At 43.6% G+C, this 24,754-nt stretch overlaps 2 protein-coding genes across 2 annotated transcripts in view; both read left to right on the forward strand.

Annotated features, from left to right (window-relative positions):
- The window catches only part of LOC146577049 (uncharacterized), a 35,659-nt gene extending 34,237 nt beyond the window's left edge, over window positions 1-1,422 (forward strand). The window contains exon 12 of the mRNA XM_085268133.1: window positions 1-1,422. This exon is cut by the window's left edge and continues 207 nt beyond it. Coding sequence (XP_085124259.1) covers window positions 1-335 — 335 coding nt within the window. The 3' untranslated portion in view covers window positions 336-1,422.
- LOC146577050 (protein NLRC3-like) overlaps window positions 1-24,754 on the forward strand; it is a 324,292-nt gene that overhangs the window by 21,323 nt on the left and 278,215 nt on the right. The gene's annotated exons all lie outside the window — the stretch shown is intronic.

Here is a 24,754-nt window from a genome sequence, read left to right on the forward strand (position 1 = left end):
CAGTGAGTTACAGAAGCATCAGAAGGAAAGGAAGCAGTGATGACTGTTTGTTTGGAGGAAATGATCAGTCCTGGAGTCTGATCTGCTCTGATGATGGTCCTCGTTATGTCTGGCACAATAACAGTCGAACATCCATCTCCTCCTCCTCCTCCTCCTCCTCCTCTGTCTCTAACAGAGCAGCAGTGTATGTGGACTGTCCTGCTGGCACTCTGTCCTTCTACAGAGTCTCCTCTGACACTCTGATCCACCTCCACACCTTCAACACCACATTCACTCAAACTCTTTATCCTGGGTTTTGGTTCTGGTCTCGTGGTTCCTCAGTGTCCCTGTGCTGAGTGGAGTGTAAAGAGTGTCTCCTGTTACAGAAACACTCTGACTGTTGAACAGATAGTTCAGTCTGTACATGTCTGTCTCTTTCACTCACAAACACGTTTTCAGATTCATGGATTCAATCAGTTGATGTTTGAAACTCTTCTAAATGATTCCTTGTAAACTTCTTCCTCTTCAGTCACAAACAAACAGGAAGTGATGTCACATGTGTTCCTGTCCACACAGCAGAATGAGTCTATTGCTGACAGTGATGTACAAACAGAGTGAGCATTTCTGAGGCCCAAAATAAACTGAGTAGTTCACTGAATGAACAATGGACTGTGAGCTCAGTTCCTTCATCATTAGTATGGATTATATATGTATATGTATTATATTAGTATCATATATATCAGGTGCTGCTGCTTTCAGTCATTGTGCAAATGTGCTGTTTGTAAGCTTGTAAAGCTGCAGTCAGCTGAGACTGAAGAAGTCACCTGATCAGTGAGCAAACGTTTCTGAAAACGTCCAGATGAACAGAATCAACCTTTTGGGATCAGCCAGCAATGCAGCATCATTGTTGTTCAGCTTCAGAGGTTTGCAGGAATGAACTGATGACCAGAAACAGCTGCAAAGTCCAAGAAAATACCAGCTGGAGTTCAGCTGCATTTGAAGAAGTCAAAGAAAAGTAAGGATGGCAAAGGGCGACGTTTTCTTCCAAAGAGCTGCAAACATGGTCGACGCCTCATTAGAAGAATCATCTGGACATTTGTGAGGAACTCTAACCAAGAAAGCAACGTCACACAGATCCAACAGACAGTTTCCATGACTGCAAGTGTTGAGTGGAAAAATGCTACATTGCATTATTGCATCCTCTCACCACAGGAGGCGCTGTTGGCACCACTGATTGCTGATCAGCTGTTCTCTGATGATCTGATTGATACTGTGAATAACGGGACTCACTGAACTCTGTGACACAGTGAAGATTACAGAGTTTAACTTCACCCTTTAAGACTGACCACAGAACCAAGTCCGCCAGAGCTTTTGTTATATTTTTACATGCTGTGGAGCCATTTGTGGGAGCATTTCAAGTTGCTATACATCAATACAACTGTTATAGCCCTAATTTTAATAATATGTGTGCATTAAGTCCATAGTAACTACATAAACTGCAAAAAAAACCTCTGCTCATCCATCTCTGTGTGTATCAGGATACATTTGGTTCATAATACACAGAAAAATCAGAGTTATTACCTGTAATAAATGTGAAAGATTCCTGCAGTGATAACCAGGCAGGACTGAAACACATCCAAGCTGTCACCACGGTAACAGCACCGTCCATCCACAGGTGAGGGGAGGAGCAAAAAGAGGGACTTTGACCATTTTATACTAAAAACACTCAACTAATGTTTCTAATATGAAACAAATAAGCCCACATTAATGTGAGCGTTTATTAAATAATAATAATGATGATTTCCTCCTGATCTCATTTCCACAGCAGAGAAAACTGTGGTGTATATTGAGGTGGAGGGTGTGGTCTGTGGCTCAGGTGTAGAGTGAGGGTGGGGTGCACCACAGCAGCATGCTGGGACTGCTGAGGGTGGAGGAGGGAGTGATGATGACATCAGAGCTGCAGCACAGAGACCAGTGAACACACAGTCTGTTCATCTTTGCATAGATACAATATACAGCACAATATTGAATGACAGACACGCTGTGGGAGCTTCCACAGATACATTGACGTCAGCATCCAGAGTCCTCCTGCTGCTCCCCCCTCAGAGCCCCGTGATCAGCACCAACACATTCAGTTAGATGACAGAGTCCAGCTGCAGCTAGAATCAGCTCCCCTCTGTGAACAACAGCACAGCGTCAGTGTTTCACACTCAGTGAAAGGAGGAAACAGCAGAAGAACACCATGTGTGCTACGTTTCCCAGGACACACTACAAACTGCACAAATACAGAGCAGCACGTGGAAGGACCTGGAGCTGCATTTACAGAGCTGCAGACAGCGTGATGTCCTGTATGGACAGGTGGAAGGAACCAAGTCCTCAGCTGGAACACTCGTGTTTGTCCACAGACAGGAAACACAGCAGGAAACTTCCTGACAGAAGTGCAGCTCATGGATAACACACTTCCTGTCAGTCAGAATGAGGCTGCAGCCAAACACAGAAAGGTGTTTTTGTCCAGATGAGCCCAGAGAAGAAACACGAGTGTTCACAGACATCAGAAGCTCAGAGAGGTGAAACATGAGGTTGGAGTCCTCGTCAGCATCCAGAAGAGCTGCTGTGAAACCCTGAGTACTCATGACAGACTCTGATGGCACAAACACATCATGATTCAAACAGAAAGACAAACATGGAGCTCCTGATCCTCCTGCATGAGAACAAGCTGACATGAGCGCTGTGTCTGAGAGTGTCTCCCTGTCACAGTGACAATAACACAGCTGCTGCTCACAGTCATTAAACTGACCTGAGGTCAGCTGTGCTCCTTACATATGAACCATGTGACCTCACATCAGTGCTGTGGATGACTGTAGTCATAGAAGAGTAGAGCTGTAGCAGGTGGTGTGAGGAGGAGGTGGTGTATTCTAGTTAACGCAGTACTGAAACACTCCAGCAGAGGGCGCTGTTAAGTCCTTATTGTAACACAGTTACTGTGTGCAGTTAGACTTCATACATAATCTGCACTTATTTCCATCAGACATGCTGTCAGTAAATGATTGGTTTCTATTGATTCTACTTCCTGTTGACTCGTTTGATGACAGTGAAACAATCACAGCTGATTGTGTGATGATGTAAACTGTCACTGTTACATTCAGTGTGTGTGACATAATGTTAGTGCAGGCTGATAACAGCCTGGTTCTGTTAGAAACACATGAACGTGTCCATAGATCAGTGTGTGTTTAACATGAGAGCTTCAGCCCTGCTGATGTGTTAAATAAAGACATGCAGGAAAACTGATGAGACTCTGAAATAACTCTTTATATTTATAATGTAACTCTGCATCAAAAGAACAACAAAGGATCCCAGACAGGTTTCTGTGAACAAAGACCATTCTGATGTTTCTGTGTTTCTAACACTTTGACATTATTAGTAAACAGACTGCAGTGAGCAGCATTTATAAAGAGCTTCTATATAAAGATATGACAGCTGTTTGACAAGTTTATCACTCTGTGTTTGGACCTGATCAGTCCAGCTGTTTACTTGAAACATGTTCATTTACCTGTTCTGTTATATTCATGTTCTTGTCTCTGTTGAAAACACATTTTAATGTCCCTCAGATTTTTCTCCCAGATGAATAAATATAAAAATGACACAAACTGACTGCAGCTACTTTTTGTCCTTTCTGTCAAAAACCTTCATGTGACTCATGAGAGACACGTTTCAGCTGTTTGTGACAGATCAGAGGCCAACAAGTCATTTATAACACTTTCCATCATTGTTTAAAGTTCTCAGTGTTTCTGTGTTGCTGCGTATAGGATCTCCCAGCATCATCACTGTGCTGTCCAATCATTGTGTGCGAGGTTACCCTTATAGTGCGATGTGTGTTTGCACAAAGAGAAGCATGTGTGTCAAATATAAATAAGCACAGAACAGAAACAGCTGCTCGTTTCTTCTGTTTAGAGTCAAGTTAGTGTTTTGTGTCTTTGTTTGAGGCCTGATGTCGAGCAGAGGTGTGTGTAACTGCACTGCTCTGTTATATGTGTGAAGTGTGTGCTTCTCTTCAGCATCATCTTTGTCACTGCTGATTCCTTTGTGTCATCATGTGTTGAGAAGAGAGAACAGTTATAACGGAGGAGCAAAAGGAAGCCCTGAAATCTGCATCAACAAGGAAGTGTTGGCTCACCAGTGATCCCAGCAGAGCCACTGGTTTGGCTCCAGTTGTTCTAGATTCAATGATGTTGTTGCTACAGATACATGTCAGCATCTTTATTGAATTTAATATGAAGCAGAAATGGTGTCATTAGGAGAAGAAGAGGAGAACAAGTCCGGCGAGGAGGCAGCAGCTCTTAAAGATGAAACAGCAGCTCAGCCCTGAGCTCAGAGAGCTGCACATGAAAAAGCTCCTCAAGCAGATCCTGTCAGAGGTTTGTCATCAACAGGAGGAACTGTTCACATCATAGGATGAAGATGCTGTCAGCTGGATGAAGAAGGTTATTTAATGCAAACGTTCACACTGAAGTCAAATTGTTGTCGTGTTGAACAGATTCATGTACTGATCGTCTCCAGAATGTTAGAAGAGCTTCAATGAATCATTAGAAACAACTTACAGCTGCACAGCTGTGTCAAACACATCTGTGTGTCATTGTGGGATTGTTGTGTTTCTACATGTGACACACGTCTAAAACATGCACACAATCTGAACACAAACAGGGACTCATGTGTTCCCACAGCCAGATGCTGAGAGCCATTTCCTTGTAGTCCTGTGTCTACATACATGAACCATTAGATGTTATTGGAATGATTGTCAGCTCTGATAGTTTCATGTGTGTTTAGCTGGACGCTGTTTGATCCTCGACATGTTTAAAGGTGTCCAGTCCTGAGACACTGGGGCTGGAAACAGCTGTGATGTCATTGGACTGTCACACAGACAGAAGTGCATGAAGTGAGCAGCCGAGGAGCCGCTGATGTTTTGGATTCAACAGCATTTGAAAGGTCGACACAGACACATTTGCACACAGAAAGCTGAATCTGTCATATGCCACAGTGAACTCACTGTTCAGTGTTTTTCAGGAAGCTTCTTAACTGCCTCTGCTGCCAAACAAGCAGCTGATGTCCTTGAGAAGAAGCTGAAGAAGTCTTCAACAACAAATACAGGAAGTGGACTTTCAAATACTAGATTCACTTTAGACTCACAGAGAAATGACTCAACCAGCTGTGTTTGACTATATGAAAGGTCAGTGTGTATCTGCACACAGACTGTTGTGTTGGACTGTTATTCAGTTGTCTGCTGAATGTTTTCAAATGTCTGCATCTCAGCTGTGATGAGGCTGGGGGTCATGGGAGGCCACCGTAGCAGCCTCTTCAACATCATGACATCATCATAAATGCTGCTGGACTGTCTGATGGGCTGACGGTGAAAAAGCCGTCGGGAAGGAAACAGAAGACATTTCAGAGGCTGCAGCAGATTTCTTTGATTCGGGGCCTTTTTCAGCTTTATTGGACAGAGCAGTGAAGATAAGTGACAGCAAAGCAGAGAGAAAGGGGGCGTGGCCCGGGTCAAAGCCAGGCCAGCTGCTCTCCACCTCGTGGTCACCTGCTCATCCTAGTGAGCTCCACCAGCAGCCCTTTCACACACTTTACACTGTCAAACACTGTGTGTGGACCTCAGCTAACAACAGGCTACATTTAAGTCTGGACTACATGCTTTTATATTGTTTTTATTCCATCAGCAGCTCAACATCATGAGCAGCTTTGACATAAAGACATCAAACTCAAGCTGACTTTAAACTACTTTTAATACAGGGGCTCAAAAACAACAACATCTTTATTATATATCAGGACACAAAGTCATTTCATCTCAAAGGGAAACAGCTTTATTTGGAATAACCAGCACTATCAACTGGTTTGGGATCTCCACCAGTTTCATGTCTTTGCAGCTTCTCCAACAAAGTTCCTGTAAAATCAGCATGTTTGTCTTTATTGGTTTGATAGTGATTGATTATTCAGTCCCAATCTGCTGTCATCTAAAGAACAAAATGATGTTTCTATGAGTCACAAAGCTCCAGATGTTGTCGGCTTCACAAAGAAAACAAAGAACTTAAACACAAAGTGTTTGGAGCCAAAATGTTCCCAAGCTGCTCTTTTTGAAATGGCAGAGGTACAGTGGTGTCTAACAGCACACTGTGGAAGGCAAACATGTTATTGTTGGATGAAACTTCATGAATCCTTTGTAGATTTGAGCTGTTGGAGCCTTTCTTTTCTCTTCAGGTGTACAGATGCTGAGGAGGCAGGTGAAGCAGGTGGAGCTGTTGTGATGCTGGCAGAGGGTGTGTCTTAGTAACTCTGTGAGGCACAACTGGATCCAACATTGTGGATGTGTTGATGTTGGAGCCATTAAGAGTCTCTGGCCACACTGTAGGATTTCCCTTTGATCCACTGTGGGGGCATTTTGGAGTCTGTCAGTGAAACTCTTCATGTTTGTGTTTGACTCCAGTTTATAGAAACAGAGAAATGTGTCATGCTTTTGTTCGGCCTCCACAAATACACACATTTGTTCATTGGTTGGACTTTTTGGAAGGAGACACATTGAAAACCATGTTAATAAGATCTTGTTGTTTCCTGTGGATCCGACACAGAGAGTGGACTTCAGACAGAAAGCGTGGAAGAGATTTTGGAGGCCGTGTGTGGCAACAGGAAGTTTCTGTGTGTTTGCTGATCTTACATGTGGAAAACAACACGTGATGTTTGTGAAGTTCTACAATGATCATTGTTCTCACAGCATTTTGAGTGGGAACAGTTCAAACTGGGAGTAGTGGGAGTTATTTACTGATTGAAACAAGCTGAATGTTTCTGTGACGATGAAGATCAGCAGCTCAGCTGATCAATGAACTGACATCTATCAGTCGTTTCATGAGATGAAGTCATCAGCAGACATTTGTTCTGACTGTGTGATGAATGTCAGAAGGTCAGGGCTCTGCTTTAGTCACTGCTTGATGATCATTGGCTCATTGTTGAATCCAGGGCCCAGTCTGACCTCTGACCTTTGCTGCAGGTCTTCTGTGTTATCTCCACTTTCATGTCTGATCTTCTGCTGTATCGTCCAAAATAAACATCTGGATCATTTCCAACACTTCAGCAGATCTTTAGTTTGGGCAGTGCAGCACAGAATAACACATATTGTACTATACTGCCCACTTCCTGATCTTATTGGATCTGTGTGTGAGGTTGGTGAAGGAAACACATGTTTACTGAGTGAGTCGCTGCCATTAGGAACTAGTTTTTATATCCCAGCCTGGAAATCACACAGGACCATTTCTGCAAGTGAAAAGTCGTCATTGGAGGAAAATGATTGTGTAGTTTGTGCGACTGAAGAATTGTCCCAACTACATGTGCTGCTGACCTTTGACCTTTCCTTTAGGTGCACAGAGGAGTCTGTGGAAACATCCAGAACTGAGGCAGTGCTACAGATGCTTCAAATAAAGTGGTGTATTATCCATGTTTTCTATGGATCACATCCAGTATCCTGATCTAACGAGCTCCCTTTTTGTGGATTTTAGAGCCTCTGACTTTTGCTGCGTCTCATTTCAAGCACAAGAGCAAGAAGTGGATGAAGAAATGGGGCGAGTGGGGTCAGTGTGGTGCACGTCAGCTGTGCTCACACATGCTTTCACAAAGAACATGTGTGTTCATCGGCAGCATTAAGGCGCACTTTAGTCTTCATAATAATAAAGTATTCTGACTTTATTCTTCTGAATCCTCACAGTCATGTTGCAGCTCTGCTCTGCTTTAAGAACATGTTCTACCAGGATGTTACTTTCCTAAACGTGTTCTCCAAATGTTCCAAAGACTTTGTTCTTGTCAGAGGTAGTGTCGTGGATGAGAGAAGGAGGACCCAAACGCTGGACTCACAGGCAGGTAGGTGAAGGTGGATGTTTATTGCCGAAGGAGCGAGCAAACAGTACAGAGGGAGGAAATGGCTGGCTGACTGAATGAATGAATGAATGACCAAAGGACTGACTGACTGAACATACAGACGACATAGACATCAGACGTACATCATCAATGACCCGACACTGAATGGGTAGAACAGAGGGCTTAAATACACAGACTGGTGATAATGATGATAATGAGAGAACGGTGAGTACACAGCTGAACATAATGAACTAATGATAATGGGAAGAGGACTGAACATAATGCACACAGACCAAGGCTAACACAATAAAACAGGAAGTGGAACAGGCAGTAGATAAACAGTGAACGTGAACTGAAAATACTGGGTCACCGACCCAGGAACCCTGACAGTACCCCCCCCTTCAAAGGCCGGCACCCGACGGCCAAAAGAAAAAGAACCAGAACAGGGCGGGCGGAGGGGGCCCAGGACGGAGGGACGGAGTCCACACAGAGACAGTTCAGGTGGGTGGCCACGTGGCCCGAGGCCGAGACGAGACAGGTCAGGTGGGCGGCCACGTGGAAGGCAGCAGCGACCACTGAGCCGGTCCGGTAGGTGGCTGCGGCGGTCGAGACGAGACTGTTCCGGTGGACCGACCGTGCGGAAGGCAACGGCGGCGGCGAAGGAGACGACGGAGCAGTTCAGGGGGCCGACCGCGTGGAAGGCAGCGGCGGCTCTCCAGTGTTAGGCGTGCTGGCCACGGCCCAGTGGGCACAGGACCAGACGAGGCCGGCCCAGGCGACGACGGGGCCGGACCAGGCGAAGCACAGGCTGGAGCTGCAGCAGGTGAAACAAAAGCCAAAGTCGAGGCTGGGCCAGATGAGGACGAAGACTCTGAGGCTGGGCCAGATGAGGACGAAGACTCTGAGGCTGGGCCAGACGAGGACGAAGACTCTGAGGCTGGGCCAGACGAGGACGGAGGCTCTGAGGCTGGAGCCGGACCAGGCGGAGCAGAAGCAGAGGCCGACGCCAGACCAGGCGACGTTGAAGGCGATGCAGAGGCCGGGCCGGGCGTGGGTGCAGCTGAGGCAGAGGCCGGGCCGGGCGTGGGTGCAGCTGAGGCAGAGGCCGGGCCGGGCGTGGGTGCAGCTGAGGCAGAGGCCTGACCAGGCGAAGTTGAAGCCTCTGGCTGGAGACAGGCCGGGCCAGCGGGTGCGGAAACCCCTGGCTGAGGAGCGGCCGGGCCAGCGGGTGCGGAAACCCCTGGCTGAGAAGCAGGAGAGCTCACAGCTGGCTCTGGGTGCTGTGGCTGCAGGTCCGGGAACCGAACAGGATGGTGGACAGGCGACTGGGAAACAGGAGGCGACTGGACTGACTGGACAGGGGACTGAGCTACAGGAGGTGACTGGGGGACAGGAGCAGACTGGACTGACTGGACAGGGGACTGAGCTACAGGAGGTGACTGGAGGACAGGAGGGGACTGAGCTACAGGAGGTGACTGGAGGACAGGAGGGGACTGAGCTACAGGAGGTGACTGGACTAGAGGTGAGTGAACTGACTGGAGGGCAGCAGGAGACTGGACAGCAGGTGAGTGAACTGACTGAAGGGAAAGCTGAACAGCAGGTGAGGGAACTGACTGGAGGGAAAGCTGAACAGCAGGTGAGGGAACTGACTGGAGTGGAGATGCTAAGGGAGGAACAGAGGCAGGCGTGGCTGACGACGGAGCTGAGGTTGGTGTGGCTGATGGCTGAGCTACAGACTGGGCTAGACAGGGAGATAAAGCTACAGCCTGGGCTAGTAAAGCTGGTGCCTGAGCAGGGGACACTTCAGCCAGCCTAACCAGGGATAAAGCTAGTGCGTGAAAGGCTGGATCAGGTGGTGGATGAAGTGGTGGACTGATTGGCTCTTCCGTGCTTCCAGAGCGTGAGGGCACTGGCTGGAGAGCCTCAGCTGAGTCTCTAGGGGGGTCAGGCCGGATCCTGGCCGCCCTCAGCCTAGGTGCTGGGACAGGCACGGGAGGTGGCTGGACACTAGTGATGTGACGTTCTGTATCGGGGCTTCGAAGCGTGTGTCGAGTAATGGAGGGGGCGTTTCCGCGAAGCGCGTATCGAGGCTTGCTTCATTTATGGGAGGAGCTGAAAATGATGACGTCCGAAGCCTCGCTGCCCGGCTGTACCACGTGACTGGTTCATGAAGCGGTTCGAACTTTGCCGCAAATAATCATTTTCCACACTGCCAGTATAAATATACACAGTACACTGCATCACTACACTATAGGTGTTTTACACACTCCTTTTGTTGTTGACATTTACAGGCTGTGTGCAAAATGCCACACTCTTCAAATTCATGCCAACTAATATTTTTACATCCAGTAGGTGTCCTGCTAGAGCAAATGAAGCTTCAAGAAGCTTCGCGTTGGGGTGAACCAATTGGATGAAAAGCATCAGTGCTTCATGAGGCTTCATCTGCCCATCACTACTGGACACCAGTCACCCCCACCCGAGGAACAGAGGTGGGTGTGGAGGTATACGGGGTCACAGCTGCCCTCGTCCTGGGTGCGGGCACAGGTGTGGGTGTCGGCTGACTGACAGGAGTGGAAATGATGACTGGGCGAGTGATACTGACAGGTCTATCTGGATTTATTCTGGTCCTTCTGCCACCACTATTTGCAGTCTTTGACTGAACAGTCTTTGGGGGAGCAGAGCAGAAAAAATCTTCCCAGTCCACTTCATCCTCTAGGAGGGAAACATCCCATGAATCAGAAAAGAGTCTATTGTGTGTTTTAAGTGAATAATCAGATGGTGAGTGCGAAAAACAGTCACTGGAGCTCACCATCGGGAGTTGCTGGAAATAGTCCTTGTTATGGCGACGTGTGCGCCGCTTTCTCCGGGAAGAGGCAGTGGGCGGGGTACACAGCCGAGCCTCTGGCACGGGAGCCTCCATTGAGCCGAGGTGGGAGGCGGAGCCACCGTGCCATGGCGAGGTTGAAGGTCCGGTGAGTAAAATGGCTGGTGGGCGAGCGAGGAGCGGAGCAGCGGAAGAGCGAGCGGCCGAAGCCTGGCCTGTGACGCCCACTCTCCGCGGCGAATGCTCCGATGCAGGTGAGGCAGCAGGTGGAGGACCGCGGCGTCTCCGAGGCCCGCCCAGAGCCAGGCGAGTCCCCTCAAAGACGTGCTCCCTCTCTGAGAAGAGCCGCTGTTTCCACCTGAGCTTCTCCGCCCAAATGGAGAGCGCTACGTCCTGCCGCTCGAAAAGGTCCGAGTCCGCTGGGTCCACAACGCGTGGTCGGGTCATTGTGTCAGAGGTAGTGTCGTGGATGAGAGAAGGAGGACCCAAACGCTGGACTCACAGGCAGGTAGGTGAAGGTGGATGTTTATTGCCGAAGGAGCGAGCAAACAGTACAGAGGGAGGAAATGGCTGGCTGACTGAATGAATGAATGACCAAAGGACTGACTGACTGACTGAACATACAGACGACATAGACATCAGGCGTACATCATCAATGACCCGACACTGAATGGGTAGAACAGAGGGCTTAAATACACAGACTGGTGATAATGATGATAATGAGAGAACGGTGAGTACACAGCTGAACATAATGAACTAATGATAATGGGAAGAGGACTGAACATAATGCACACAGACCAAGGCTAACACAATAAAACAGGAAGTGGAACAGGCAGTAGATAAACAGTGAACGTGAACTGAAAATACTGGGTCACCGACCCAGGAACCCTGACAGTTCTAAGTAGTTCTACATGATGAAACATCCCCACTAAGTTTAAGAAGGACACACAAACACCATCTGTCCTTTCATCATGTGTACAAACGTGTTCAGATGTCAAATGTACCGTGAATGGATGCAAATGTGGATCGTTCCAATAAAATGAGACAGTTTTGTAAGTGGATCACAGTTTGAAGTTCATTGAAACCTATAAGAACATGTTATTCAAACCAATTTTATCCAACAGGAAGAAGCATCAGGGGAACAGGAAACATTCAAACATGTTTACTGTAAGAACTGCACAAAGGAAGGAAACACAATCCTACACACGAGCACTTTAAAATGGACATTTAGCTTTTCAAACATCAGGGAGCTGCAATAACAACACTGAGCCCATTCTGATCAGACTGAAAGATTTATAGAGATTTATCCATGTGCTGGAAAAGGATTTGATATCAACATAGATGCAGATTAGCAGGAGCATTTTCTTCATATTGATTTAGAGTTCAGTACCAGGAATATGTAGAATTAACATCTGTGTGCATGACGAGTGATGAAAATTCAAAGTCAGGCTTTCAGAGGATGTCAGAATTGGTGTCTCTATCTGTGACTGTCCCAGAGGAACCTACCTGGGGGATTATTACAGATCTGTCTATATAGAAAGACTTGCATTGATTCACAGTGTACAATTCTTTCTAATCTGTTAACATCTTCCTCCAAATCCTGTTTCTGCTGTTTAATGACATATGTCTGAATACAGACAGTGGAAAAATGTCAGTCCTAGTCTTACTGGATCTCAGTGCAGCATTTGATACAGTTGACCACAACATATTACTCAAACGACTGGAGAACTGGGCAGGTCTTTCAGGAACTGTACTAAACTGGTTCAAAACATACTTAGAAAACAGGAAATACTTTGTATCAATAGGTAACTTCACATCTGAGCAGACAAGTATCACATGTGGAGTTCCCCAAGGTTCCATCTTGGGACCCTTTCTGTTTAACATTTACATGCTCCCACTGGCACAGATTATAAAGAACAACAAAATAAACTGTCATAGCTATGCAGATGACACACAAATATATATCACAATGTCACCAGGAGACCAAGGCCCCGTACAATTTTCTCCAGCTAAACAAAAACAAAACTGAGGTAATACTCTTTGGCGCCAAAGAAAAACGATTACAGGTCACCAGAGAACTTCAATCTATACATCTACAAACCACAAACCAGGCGAGAAATGTGGGTGTAGTGATGGATGCAGACCTAAACTTAGAAAAACACATTAAGACAATAACAAAATCAGCTTACTATCGCCTCAAGAATATTTCAAGGATAAAAGATCTGATGTCTCAGGACCTGGAAAAACTAGTCCATGCATTCATCTTTAGTAGGCTTGACTACTGTAACAGCATCTTTACAGGTCTACCTAAAACATCAGTCAGACAACTACAGCTCATTCAGAACTCTGCTGCTCGAGTCCTCACTAAGACCAAAAAAGTGGACCACATCAGTCCAGCTCTGAGGTCCTTACACTGGCTGCCTGTCCGTCAGAGGATAGACTTTAAAGTTCTGATGCTGGTCTATAAAGCTCTGAATGGTTTAGGACCAAAATACATCAGTGACCTCCTGACCCAGTATGAACCTTCCAGATCCCTCAGGTCATCTGAATCCGGTCTTTTATCAGTTCCCAGAGTCAGAACCAGACACGGAGAAGCTGCATTCAGCTTTTATGCTCCTTATATCTGGAACAAACTCCCAGAAAGCCTCAGATTCGCTGAAACACTCAGTTTATTTAAATCCAGGTTGAAGACTCACCTGTTCTCAGCTGCATTTGAATAAAGCACCAAATCCACACTTTTAAGCTTAAATTTCAAAACTTACATTTAACTACTGATTTTATCTACTGTTCTGATCTGTTTTGATTTTATATACTGTTTTGTTTGTTTATTAGTTAGTTAGTTTATTTGCTTGTTTTAATCAATTTTAAATCATGCTTTTTATTTGTTTTTGTTTCTAATGTCTCTGTAAAGCACTTTGAATCACCTTGTTGTTGAATTGTGCTATACAAATAAACTTGCCTTGCCTTGCCATCAGAAGGGCTCAAACCTCCTGCTGTTTCTACTGGACCATAAATTCTACTTTATGATCATCTTCAAAAATAAAAACGTGAGTTTATTTGTGAACTCTGTGAAATGTGTCTGATGTTTAGTTTGAACCAATCCTGTGTCAGCTGCAGCCACATCATTGCCACACATACAAATGGGTGCGTTCCTGTTTAGACCTGCTGGCTGTCAATGGGCTTCATTCCATTTCAGACTGCCGGTGGTCGGCTGTGATCTAAACTCAACATGGCTCCTGTGTTAGAAGAGCCTCTGATTTTAAACTTTGCACATTTAATAGTTTCTTTCCAACACTGTGGAGCTACCAGCCCAGTATATGTAGCCACAGTAGATGGAGTTATCAAGCTGACTGACAAACATCAGGACTCATGTGATCCCTACATGTGGACCTTTCACAGATGGATCCAAGTGCAGATTCAACTCTGCATTACATTTGACTTCAGCTGTTACACACTTTCTAGCTGTGTCACTTCCTGCTTTTTGGATCAGATAGTTTATTCATGTCCACAAATGTTTGGCTGCATGTTTTTATCATCTATATTTCCAGTCTTCATGCAGCCGATATTTCATGTGAACTCCAACCTGCCAGCTGCCATCATGTTTTAAGGGTTCATTCAGTGTTGAAATGTAGGACAAACAGCAGCACATGTTCTCTAAATGTTTGCAGTCATTTTAAATGAAGCTGATACTACATGAGACATTTTCCATATTTACTGTCTTTGAACAGAGAATAATAAAGCCATCAAACATATACAGGCTGTGCAAATACAAACTTCTGTGGTGCATTTGATGACCTGCAGAGGAGAACAAGTCGGGCTTTTCAGCCCTAACACAACCTCTTTGTTCTCAATACTACAAAACCTTCAAAGGCTGATATGCAAGTTTGCATGAATCACCAACACAGTTGTGTTTGTTTCTAGTATAATTATAAATAAGCTGATCAAATATCTGCTGACTGATTAGATCCAGTATCTGTTACAGATGAACTGGATATCACAGCGCATGTTGTTAATCCGTCATATCAAACTAAACCGTGTTGCTGGTGTAAATATCCTCCAATAAAGTCAGATGAGGGCTGCTGTTGCCAGGTAACGATGATGTCACACTGGATCTTCTGATCTTTAGCATTGTAGCGCTCGGAGTCTGATGTTGGCTCACATGTTGTTAAACACCAACATGACGTTCTACTAGTCAAGGCCTCAGCTTATTATATACCTATTATATTCTAGTATCAAATACACAATTTTCAAATGGAGGCCTTATAACAGATTATATTGTTCTCTTCCAAGATGGTTGCTGGCATCCACCAGTAACCTTTCAAAACAAAATGTCTAATTTCACTGCATTGACAGTAGGTAAAGAATTAAACTGACATTACTCCTCCACTGAATCTACATAAATCAACAGTTAAATAATGTCAGTTCTTCCGTGTTCTCTGGAATCAATCACAGCAAAGAAATTAGACTGTTTCTTTTGAAAAATGTTGGGAAAGAACAAATCAAGATCAAAAATCAAGATTCAGTTAAACAACAATTATAACTAAACAATTTGAGATAATGTTAGTTTCCATTAACATTAAATTAGGTTACTGAATTGGCAAACACCTTCCTATCAACATTACCCATTTTACCCCAATAACTAAAGAAATTAGCACTTGCAGGTCAAAACCTTTATTCAAGAGATGCAAAAATAACATTGATACAGTGACTGTGAAAACTTACAGCACTGATCATACTGTGACATGTTGGTTCAAAACAGCACACTTAGAAATATTCAACGTTCTTTACTTCAACTGAATGAAACTGAAAACACCATTTCACACGACCCATATGGGATATTTAGACTGTATAACTGTTCACGCTACATCTCTTCACTAGTAAAAGAAAGAAAAAATACAAAGAGAAATTTAAAAATGCTGCCAAAATGCTGCACAGAGCAAAAGGAAAAACAAACAACAACAAAAAAATGGCCCTGTCCTCATGGCAGTTGCAGTGTATATAAAAATGAACCCTGCGATCTGTTCCTCCAGCTTCAAAAATGCAGCAGAACAAGTGTGAGATTTAAATGTCTTCTCACCTAGAGCTGGTCACCTTGCATGCATAACAGTGAGCTTTCCTTGCAGGAGCAGTTTTGTCTTAGTTGTGAGCTTTTCTTGTACCGGACTCTGCGCCCTAATTTTGTCAGACCACACATTCAGAGTATTCCATCAGAACCAACCACGACGCAAGAGGAACACTGATGACGTGCAACCCCATGACCCAATCTGGGGCAGTGATGTACCAGCGGAGTTCAAGTTGTAGACCACCGGACAGAAGGTCCTGCACTCACTGTTCCCATGGGTCGGAACTGGAAAAAACACGTTAAGAATTGAGACTCTTGACTACCGATTTGGACTTTTCCTGAACAGCTCAACAAAGATAAATAAGGCTCAGAATGAGGAAATCGACGCGATCAGAATAGTGGTCATGCAACACAGGGTCGCCCTGGACATGATTCTCGCTGAGAGAGGGGGCCTCTGTGTCTTATTCAACACCACTTGTTGCACCTATATCCCGGACAACGTGCACTCCTTGACCATGACCACCGCCCTAGACAAGTTGCGACAACTGAGTAATGCGCAGCAACAAGACTATGTCACGAACAATGAGGACTGGCTGACCTGGCTGCTGAGTGGCAGCTGGAAGACCCTCGTGATAAAAGGACTCGTACTGATAGGAGTTCTGCTTCTATTATTGTGCTTGTTTTCTACATGTATCCTACCATGCATAAGATCCATGATTGACAAAATGGTACAGGCCACAGTAATTACCTATGTTGGACTGCCACTAGAAGATGAACCGGATGAAGAAGATTTAGTATAGAAACACACACACACATACTGAATGATGCTACAATTGAAAATGTTATAAGCAAGTGATTGTTGGCTGATAATAAAGTATGATTAAGTGAAAAATATTAACATCAGGAGGGGATGTTAAAGAAGAAACGCTTTAATGAGTTTTATGTTGCATTAAAGTACATGTTCATATTTTACTCTTAATAGGAAAAGAACAAAATGTACTACTCGCTCTGTTTATAGAAAGAGGAAGTTCACCCTATGACATTTATACGAACTTAGACACACACACACACACACACACATATATGCAAAATTAGAGGAAACTGCTATGCTTGTTTCACCCTGCTATAAATAATAAACGACTACTGCAGCTCGGTGTGAGTCCTCTCTGAGCCCTCACCCGTGCAGCACGTTAACCGTCTCCAAGTGTCTCAGTGTTGTTTATTCACCTGACTGTTTGATAACTGTAAATCTCTGACAACAGTTTATTTGTACCATCTTCACGTGAACACATTCAAGAACATAACAGATGAAGAAACATTAAAAACTTCCACACTACATGAAGCAAGAAAAATAGTTTATTCCTTTATGTAGAAAAAACAGAAACATCAAACATCTCCAAGACTCTCTTTGAAAGAACTACAAACCTTTGTTCTCATGGTCCAATCATGAGTGAACTCCCCGATGAAGCCTTGTGTGCTAAAACATGTCAGAGTTTTAAAGGTTAAACATGAGTTTCCAAAACGTTTTGCTGGAGAACAATGAACTATTTGACTGAGTTTCAATCATTTACAGACGAGCAAAACCAGGACAGAGAAAAAAGGACAAAACTGACTCAGTAAAACAACAGGAAAGAAGATCCCATGTAGATCTGTATTATGTAGAAGTTCAGCCCAGCAACCAGTTCAGTTCAACACAAGTTTAAATGATTCTATCTGAACTCTGTGGAGCCTGATCTCAAGCTTTTTGAGTCTGACACAGAAACCAGAGGATCTTTCTGTGTCTTCAGATTCACTGTGATCCAGTGATGGGAGTGATTTCAGCCCTGAGTGATCGCGCTGATGTTTGCACAGAGCAGACAATGAGGTGAATGTTTGGGCACATTGGTAACAGTGAAACAGTTTATTAGTAACGTGGGATCGTTTGTGTGCAGAGTATGAACTGAGATTCCTGAAGCTCTTGTCACACTGGTCACAGCTGTAGTTTCCTTCCATGTGTGCACGTTCATGCCTGTTACGACTATGTGACCGTGAGAAGCTTCTCTCACAGTGTCTGCACTTGTGTGGTTTCTCTCCTGTGTGGACTCGTTTGTGTGATTTAAGCTCACCTTCAGTGGTGAAGGATGACCCACACTGATCACAGAGGTGCTTTTTAACCCCACTGTGAATCAGTTCATGTTGTTTTAAGTGATGTGATGTGGTGAAGCTTCTCCCACATTCTTTGCAGTATTTCAGTTTGTCTCCAGTGTGTCTACGTTGATGTGTTTTAAGGGCAGCTTGCCAACTGAAAGTTTTTCCACAGAGGTCACAATGAAAGTCTTTCCCACCACCACAGTGATGACAGGGTTGAGAACTGGATCCATCTGTGTTGCTCTGCTTCTAAACAAAGACACAAAGACAGTGTAAGTCAGTCCTTCAACATTTGTATCCTGAACGTCGCCTGAAATAAAGAGCATCTCTGCAGACGTCCAACTACATTTGACTGTTTCAGTTAACACACTCAGTTTACTGGGCTGCAATAACTACAATACTACCACCATAATACTACAGTAATACTAAAATCATAACTGAAAGGAAAATCTGAATAATCACTCAGAGCTGCTTTTCCATGCAGTAGAATTGCTAACATGCTAACACAGTTTAATGAGCAGAGTTGTTCCAAACAGTCAGGCTAAAATGACAAGATAACAATATAAATACATACCTCACAGTAGCTGCACTTGTAGAGTCTCTTTCTGGTGTGGATCTGTTGGTGTTGTCTCAGGTGATGTGGAGATTTAAAAGTCTTCTCACACAGGTCACATTGATAAGGTCTCTCCTCAGTGTGGGTAAACATGTGTTGTTGTAAGTGTGCGTCTGTTGTAAACTGTTTGCCACACTGTTCACAGCAGTACACATCATGTCTGGTGTGAATGCGTAGGTGTTTATTTCGGCTCCCTCTCTGGCTGAAAGTCTTTCCACAGATGTCACAGCTGTATGGCTTAATTCCAGAGTGGGTAACTAGATGCCTCTGTAAGCTGCTACTTTGAGTAAAAGCTCTGCCACACAAGTCACAGCTGAACGGTCTCTCTCCAGTGTGGATGACCTGATGCTGTTTTAGTTTAGCCCTCACAGTAAAACCCTTCCCACACTCGTCACAGGTGTGTTTTTTCTCTCCCTTTCTTCTGTGAGGTTTGTCGGCCTCCTGAGAGCGCTGACTTCTGGCTCCATGTTGGTCCTGCAGTGACAGAGATACAAACAGAGGCAGTGAGTGAAATGCAGTCGTGGAACAAACTCAACCTTCAAACTCCATTAACACTAGTTTTAAACCTGAAGGTGGAGCGTGGCACCAAACACCTTAAAGGTCTCTTATCCCCACCTGCTGGTAGTTCTAACACATTACATCCAACCTGCTGTTAAAGATAATTCATGACTGTTCAAACACTAAAATCATGCACACACACACACACACACACACACACACACACACACACACACACACACACACACACACACACACACACACACATTATTTTATAATTTAGATTATTTTGTTGTTTCCTATTACATATTTCTATAATTTGTATAGATTTATACAGAATTATTCAGTGATAATAAATCCTATGTTTGTTTATTCTAAAGGAACCCCGTTAGCTTCCACAACAGATGTTGCTCGTCTTCCGTCAAATACTCACATAAAATATTACACAATAAAGTGGATTCAAGATATCCACATAATTTCACTCTTACATCCACAGTGAGGTTTCACAATTGTTCAAATATAAGCAATCAATAATAATAATAATAATATCAATAACATTGAGGCACATTACACAAATTTCAAAAACAAATCATGTCTTACAATATTTACAACAACTAAAAGCTCTGTAAATCGGCTTTTAAGTGTTCATTGAAGTTTTGAATAATTCTCTAATTTTTTAAGGCAACTTATTCCACTTAAAAGTTGCTCTAAATGTAACAGTTTTACAAAACGTTACTTTTAACTCGAGCATTTACTAAATTGCAGCTTGTTGAAAACTGTGTAATATGATGATGTATTTCATCTGGATACTGCAGCTGAGCAGAATAAATGTGGTGTGTTTAACAGAATTGCTTTCTTTAGAACTACAAGTAAGCCATAGAATATTTTAGCCTGTACAGGAAGCCAAGAAAGGTTATTATGCATTTGATCAATATTAGTATAGTATGAACATCTTCACACTAATCTGGACGCCTTATTCTGGACTAACTGAAGTCTGTTAAGATCTGTCTCATTAGCTGCTGACCAAATGATTGAACAATACTCCAGATGAGACATTACTAGTGCATTAATGACATCTTTCATAATGAAGAAGTGATACACAAAGAGCATTTCATAGCCATAGCTATGCCTTGTCGGCAGAGTTATGTGACATTAGTGATGTTTGTACTTTCAGCGTTAACTTGGTTTTAAAGCCTTTAAAATATACGCCGTTCAATAGTCGACCTTAATCTGACAGAGAATGTGATGATTTTGTGGATAATTAAAGTCAGTCATATATCCACAAACACAACAAGCTGAAAGTCAGTGATGCTGCTCGGTTTGCAGTCCTGAACATCACGGCACAAGCAGGATTCACTGCACTGTTAATGTTAGCTGTGTTATATTGCTGCCTCTGTTCGGTGGTGTCGAGCCAAACGCACTTTAACGTGTGTTTGAACGAGCTGACGGTTCACTCGTTAAGCTGAAAGAAAGATGCTTTAATCACAGCAGTCACACATGTGTCCACTGCACCATCTGGAACTCTTCTTGTTTACACTCGTAATAACACAAACACTAAATCCTGCTTCTCTGCTGCTGTTGTGTAGCAGTGTGTACACCTGAGACTGTCACCTGTCTGTCTGTCCTGCACTCTCTCTCTGTTTCTTTCTCTCTGATTGTGGAATAAAAGTATGAACATGTGTTTATAAGTTACACTTGTGTTTGAATCCTGCAGCTTATCACACATTTGATTTCCATGTGTGACGACTGCAAGTGTCCAGAGTGAGGACAGACTGAGGGAGCCACTGCTGCACATCATCTGTGAGGCTTTGCAGCCCTGATGATCCACCAGGACAAACTCAGCAGTGTGTGAGGAAGAGGAGGAGGAAGAGCCAGCAGCAGCTGACAGATGGAGAGAATAGACAGACTGTTCCCTGTTTGTGAAGGACTGCTAGGAAAGTTTAACATAACTGTCTGTGCTGAATCAGTCTTATTAGGTAATGTTCAAATAATGTGATCATCCCAGTGTTTCCAGTGTGGGAGAAAGTACTCAGGGCCTTCAAGTTACACACTATGAAAGGCAGCAACAAGTTTAATGTTCAGAAACCTAAAGTCTGTATCAGCAGCAGAATGGAGCTAAAAATAAATGTTGGTTTCAGTTCTATGAAGCTTTGAGTATTTTGGATCAGTAGCTGCTGTGTTTGTTGCATCATATTGCTGTAACTGTTTATATGCTTTATATATTCTGAGCTAAGTTGATCTATAGTGTTACATCATATTCTATAAGGATGTTATGTGTTTGTAGACTTTCTGCCCAGTTTGACCCATTTAGCAGACGTCAGCCTGTTTAAGGCTCTGATATCTATTCTGTGTGACTTAAAGCAGTTATGACATGGTCTGATTTTCTCACCCAATAAAGGAATATTTCATATATCAGTCTACTCTTCATTCTATCAGACACAGTTATCACAGCTCCTACATTTGCTTTTTACACATATATGTAAGCATTGAGCCACATTTAGTACCAACATATTAAATGAACAATATTTGTCTCTTATATATGATACATCTGTATACACACTGTCACAGATACTTGTCTGTGAGTGAAGTGATTAATATAATAACTATAATATTGGCCATATTATATTTACATTGCCACAGTGAGATGACTTTAGTCTCATGAACAACATCAGCTAATTGTTATTTACAGCTAATCTTAAACGACTGTTCAGCACAGAAATGAAGCCCAACAATCATGTTTCACAGTCCTGTGGTCTCAGCCTCAGATACTCATCAAATCACACAGAGCTCATGTAGAAACAAATGAACTAAATATGTTCTCCTTCATTTCTGTCAAACAAAGCTGTATGAAACGTTTCCAGCTGTTAGTATCATGGTTGCTAGGCAACCTGGGCAGCGCGACGGAGGCTAGACGTCCCATTTCACGAGCCTAAGAGCCTCGCACTTCGGCCTTAGCGGCCTTTGAGTACGCGGCCCTTGAGGACTTTAAAGCTGCAGAACCTGAATCGGGATACAGCCATGATGATCTCCAGCCTCGTGCTCGCCAACATTCTCACCTGAGTTAAGAAGACGATCACTGAAATGGTCTCAGCAGGTCCTTTGATGACAGCAATGAAATGCAGTGGTAAGGCTTTTTGGGGATTAAGTTCGTTTTCATGGCAAAGAAGGACGATGCAGTTCATCTGATCACTCCTCATAACATTCTGGAGTGCAGGCAAAATGCTATTATAAAAACTTAAGCAGCAACTTCTCCAGGTTCCAATATTTATGCAATTCTCAAACCTTTTGGCCACGACTGTATAACCTCTTCTGAAGTTTAGTGGATATTATACATGGTTATGCTCAGGATGTGTCGGCCAGTTTCCACTGGAAATGCCTTTTGGTTAAACTGTCAGCGAGGAATTTGCATTTGCACTGTTACATTTTTATATAACTTTAATGCACATAAACAACAGCTGCTTGTTTCAGTGAAAATACATTGATGGCTTTTTAATAAAGTTGTGCAGCTGTAAAGTATTTTGTCTGCTGTCAATTCTATCGTCAGCTACATCGTTATGGCAAATGTTCAAATGTATATGGTGATAAATATCTTTGGTCATATGGTCCTGCTCTGTCTGTCACCTTCTGTGTTGAGCTCATTGTTTCCTCTGTAGTGGCTGAGCTGAGTCCAAGTAGCTGAAAATGTTCCTCTGCTGCTCCGTCAGACTCTCCTCCTCCTGCTGATCAGCTGGGACACAAAACAGATCTTTGTTAGGCTCCACACTGCACTGAAGAGTCAAAGTGTCTCATATGTTCATCTGACAAGTAAAAGAACACATTTTTGTTTCCCGAGGTGGGCAACTTGTTGGAAACAAACACAAAAGCTTTGAGCACTGATACCTGCCATTGCTGCCATTGAAAGATGCAACGCCAGCAATGTGGATTGTCAAGACTCAAACCAATCATCAAGCAAAGACAACAGGGATCATTTGTTTCTGTTTATTTAGCATTCACAGCATTTGTAGTTGCCTTCTGTGCAGGGGAAGTCCACGCACACTGTGTGGTACCGCCATCCGCAGAAGGTGCATTCAACCTCTGTAAGAGAAACGAGATTGTCTGAGACTGAAATGATATTAACTAAAGAAGTGGTGATTTGTAAAACATTTTGATCCGGGACGTACTCTGCATGAAAACAAGCGCTCACTCTTCCTGCTCAACAAATGACAAGGGCGGACCCTTATACCACGTGATATCCTCAACCCGAGGATCAGCACAATTAACCTAACAGACCTACACCTTAGTTCACAGATTCACTTTGTCTAAGGTTGATTTCTGGGATTTCACACAACCCAGGATTCAGATCGTGAATCCATGATGGGCTTGGATTTACATCATTATAAATGAAATGTGCTCTACTTGGAAGCAGCCGGCCCCGCCCCTTTTGACGGGCTGTGTGAGACTTTAAATCATCAAACTGTAAATTATAAATTTAAATTGTTATTGATCCTTTACCCCGAGTCCTAAAGTGTAGATTTATTTTCTTACTCTTCTTATATTTATTGTTTGTTTACTTGCACCGCTGTAACTGCAGCCTCGTCGTCTCGTATCTCTATATGCTGGACTGTCTGTAGCGGAGATGACAATAAAGTTTACTTTGACTTCAGCAGCGCGCAGGCGCACCGAGGGCTCTCGCGCTCACTTTATAGAATGTAGAAAAAACATCGGTGCAGATTATAAGTCTGTATCATAATATCTGTTTGTTGTTTTTATTTTGTTTTGCGAGTTGGTTATTAGATGCCGCTCCAGCCAGCCAGAGACTCCCCGCCGCCCCGCCCTCTCCTCCCTGTGCCGCCAGCAGCAGGCGCACCTCGCAAACGGAGGGCGCCCTTACTCCCAGCAAATGGCTGATAGAAAACCGATCGGTGCCTACGAATTTCCCAATATGCGCTGGCATGACGTCGGGGAAGCATGGGTACGACCGATTATTTTATTTTTTTCTTGCCCGTGATGCCCCCCCACCACGATGCATTCTATTGGTTTGCACACTTACACACACCCAGCTGTGGTTTCCTGTTTTGCTGGACTCTGGAGAGCCCCGCCTTTAACGCTCTTCTCTCACAGAGAGCAACAGAAAACTTGGAAAAACTCCAGATTGACTGAACTCAGTTCAAAGTTACCTTGACACCTTTAGATGTGAGACGTAGTGATGGTCCGCTTGAAGCTGACGCTCCGGTGCGTGTGTCAGAAAGATCAACGCGCTGCTTCAGAAGCACCGTGTCGAGGCTTGATTCGTTTGGCCAGAGTCACGTGATCAGTGACGTCTGAAGCTTCGTTTAGAACGTACCTTTTTTAAATCGAACTTTATTGAAACACAATGAGTATACAACATACAAACAGATGAAGTTTACAAAAGAACAGAACATGAACATACAGAACCAGGAGTAAAAAAATTATGATATGAGGAGGCGAAAAAAATCTACATATAAATATTGTTCTGAGAGGCTTTTTGTTGGTTGAGTCTGAAATTGATTGTATGTACAATTCATATCCTTATAAAAAGGCAGAAATATGGTGTTTTATTAATAAACTTACATTTATGGATATAAAATAGCTAAAAGTATTAACAAATATTTTATAAAAAAACATTTATCATTCTTCCTGGGGAACTTAAAGAAAAAGAATAAAACATTTTCCCATCGTAAAGAAAACTCCCTTAAAATATGGACAATAACAAAACTGCTAAATTCTTCCAGAATCTCTGTGTAGAGGA

Source organism: Mchenga conophoros, linkage group LG3 (assembly GCF_057382185.1).
Source record: "Mchenga conophoros isolate Kocher_MC1m ecotype Shallow Benthic linkage group LG3, M_conophoros_male_GT1.1, whole genome shotgun sequence".
In the NCBI taxonomy this organism is placed as follows: Eukaryota; Metazoa; Chordata; class Actinopteri; order Cichliformes; family Cichlidae; genus Mchenga; species Mchenga conophoros.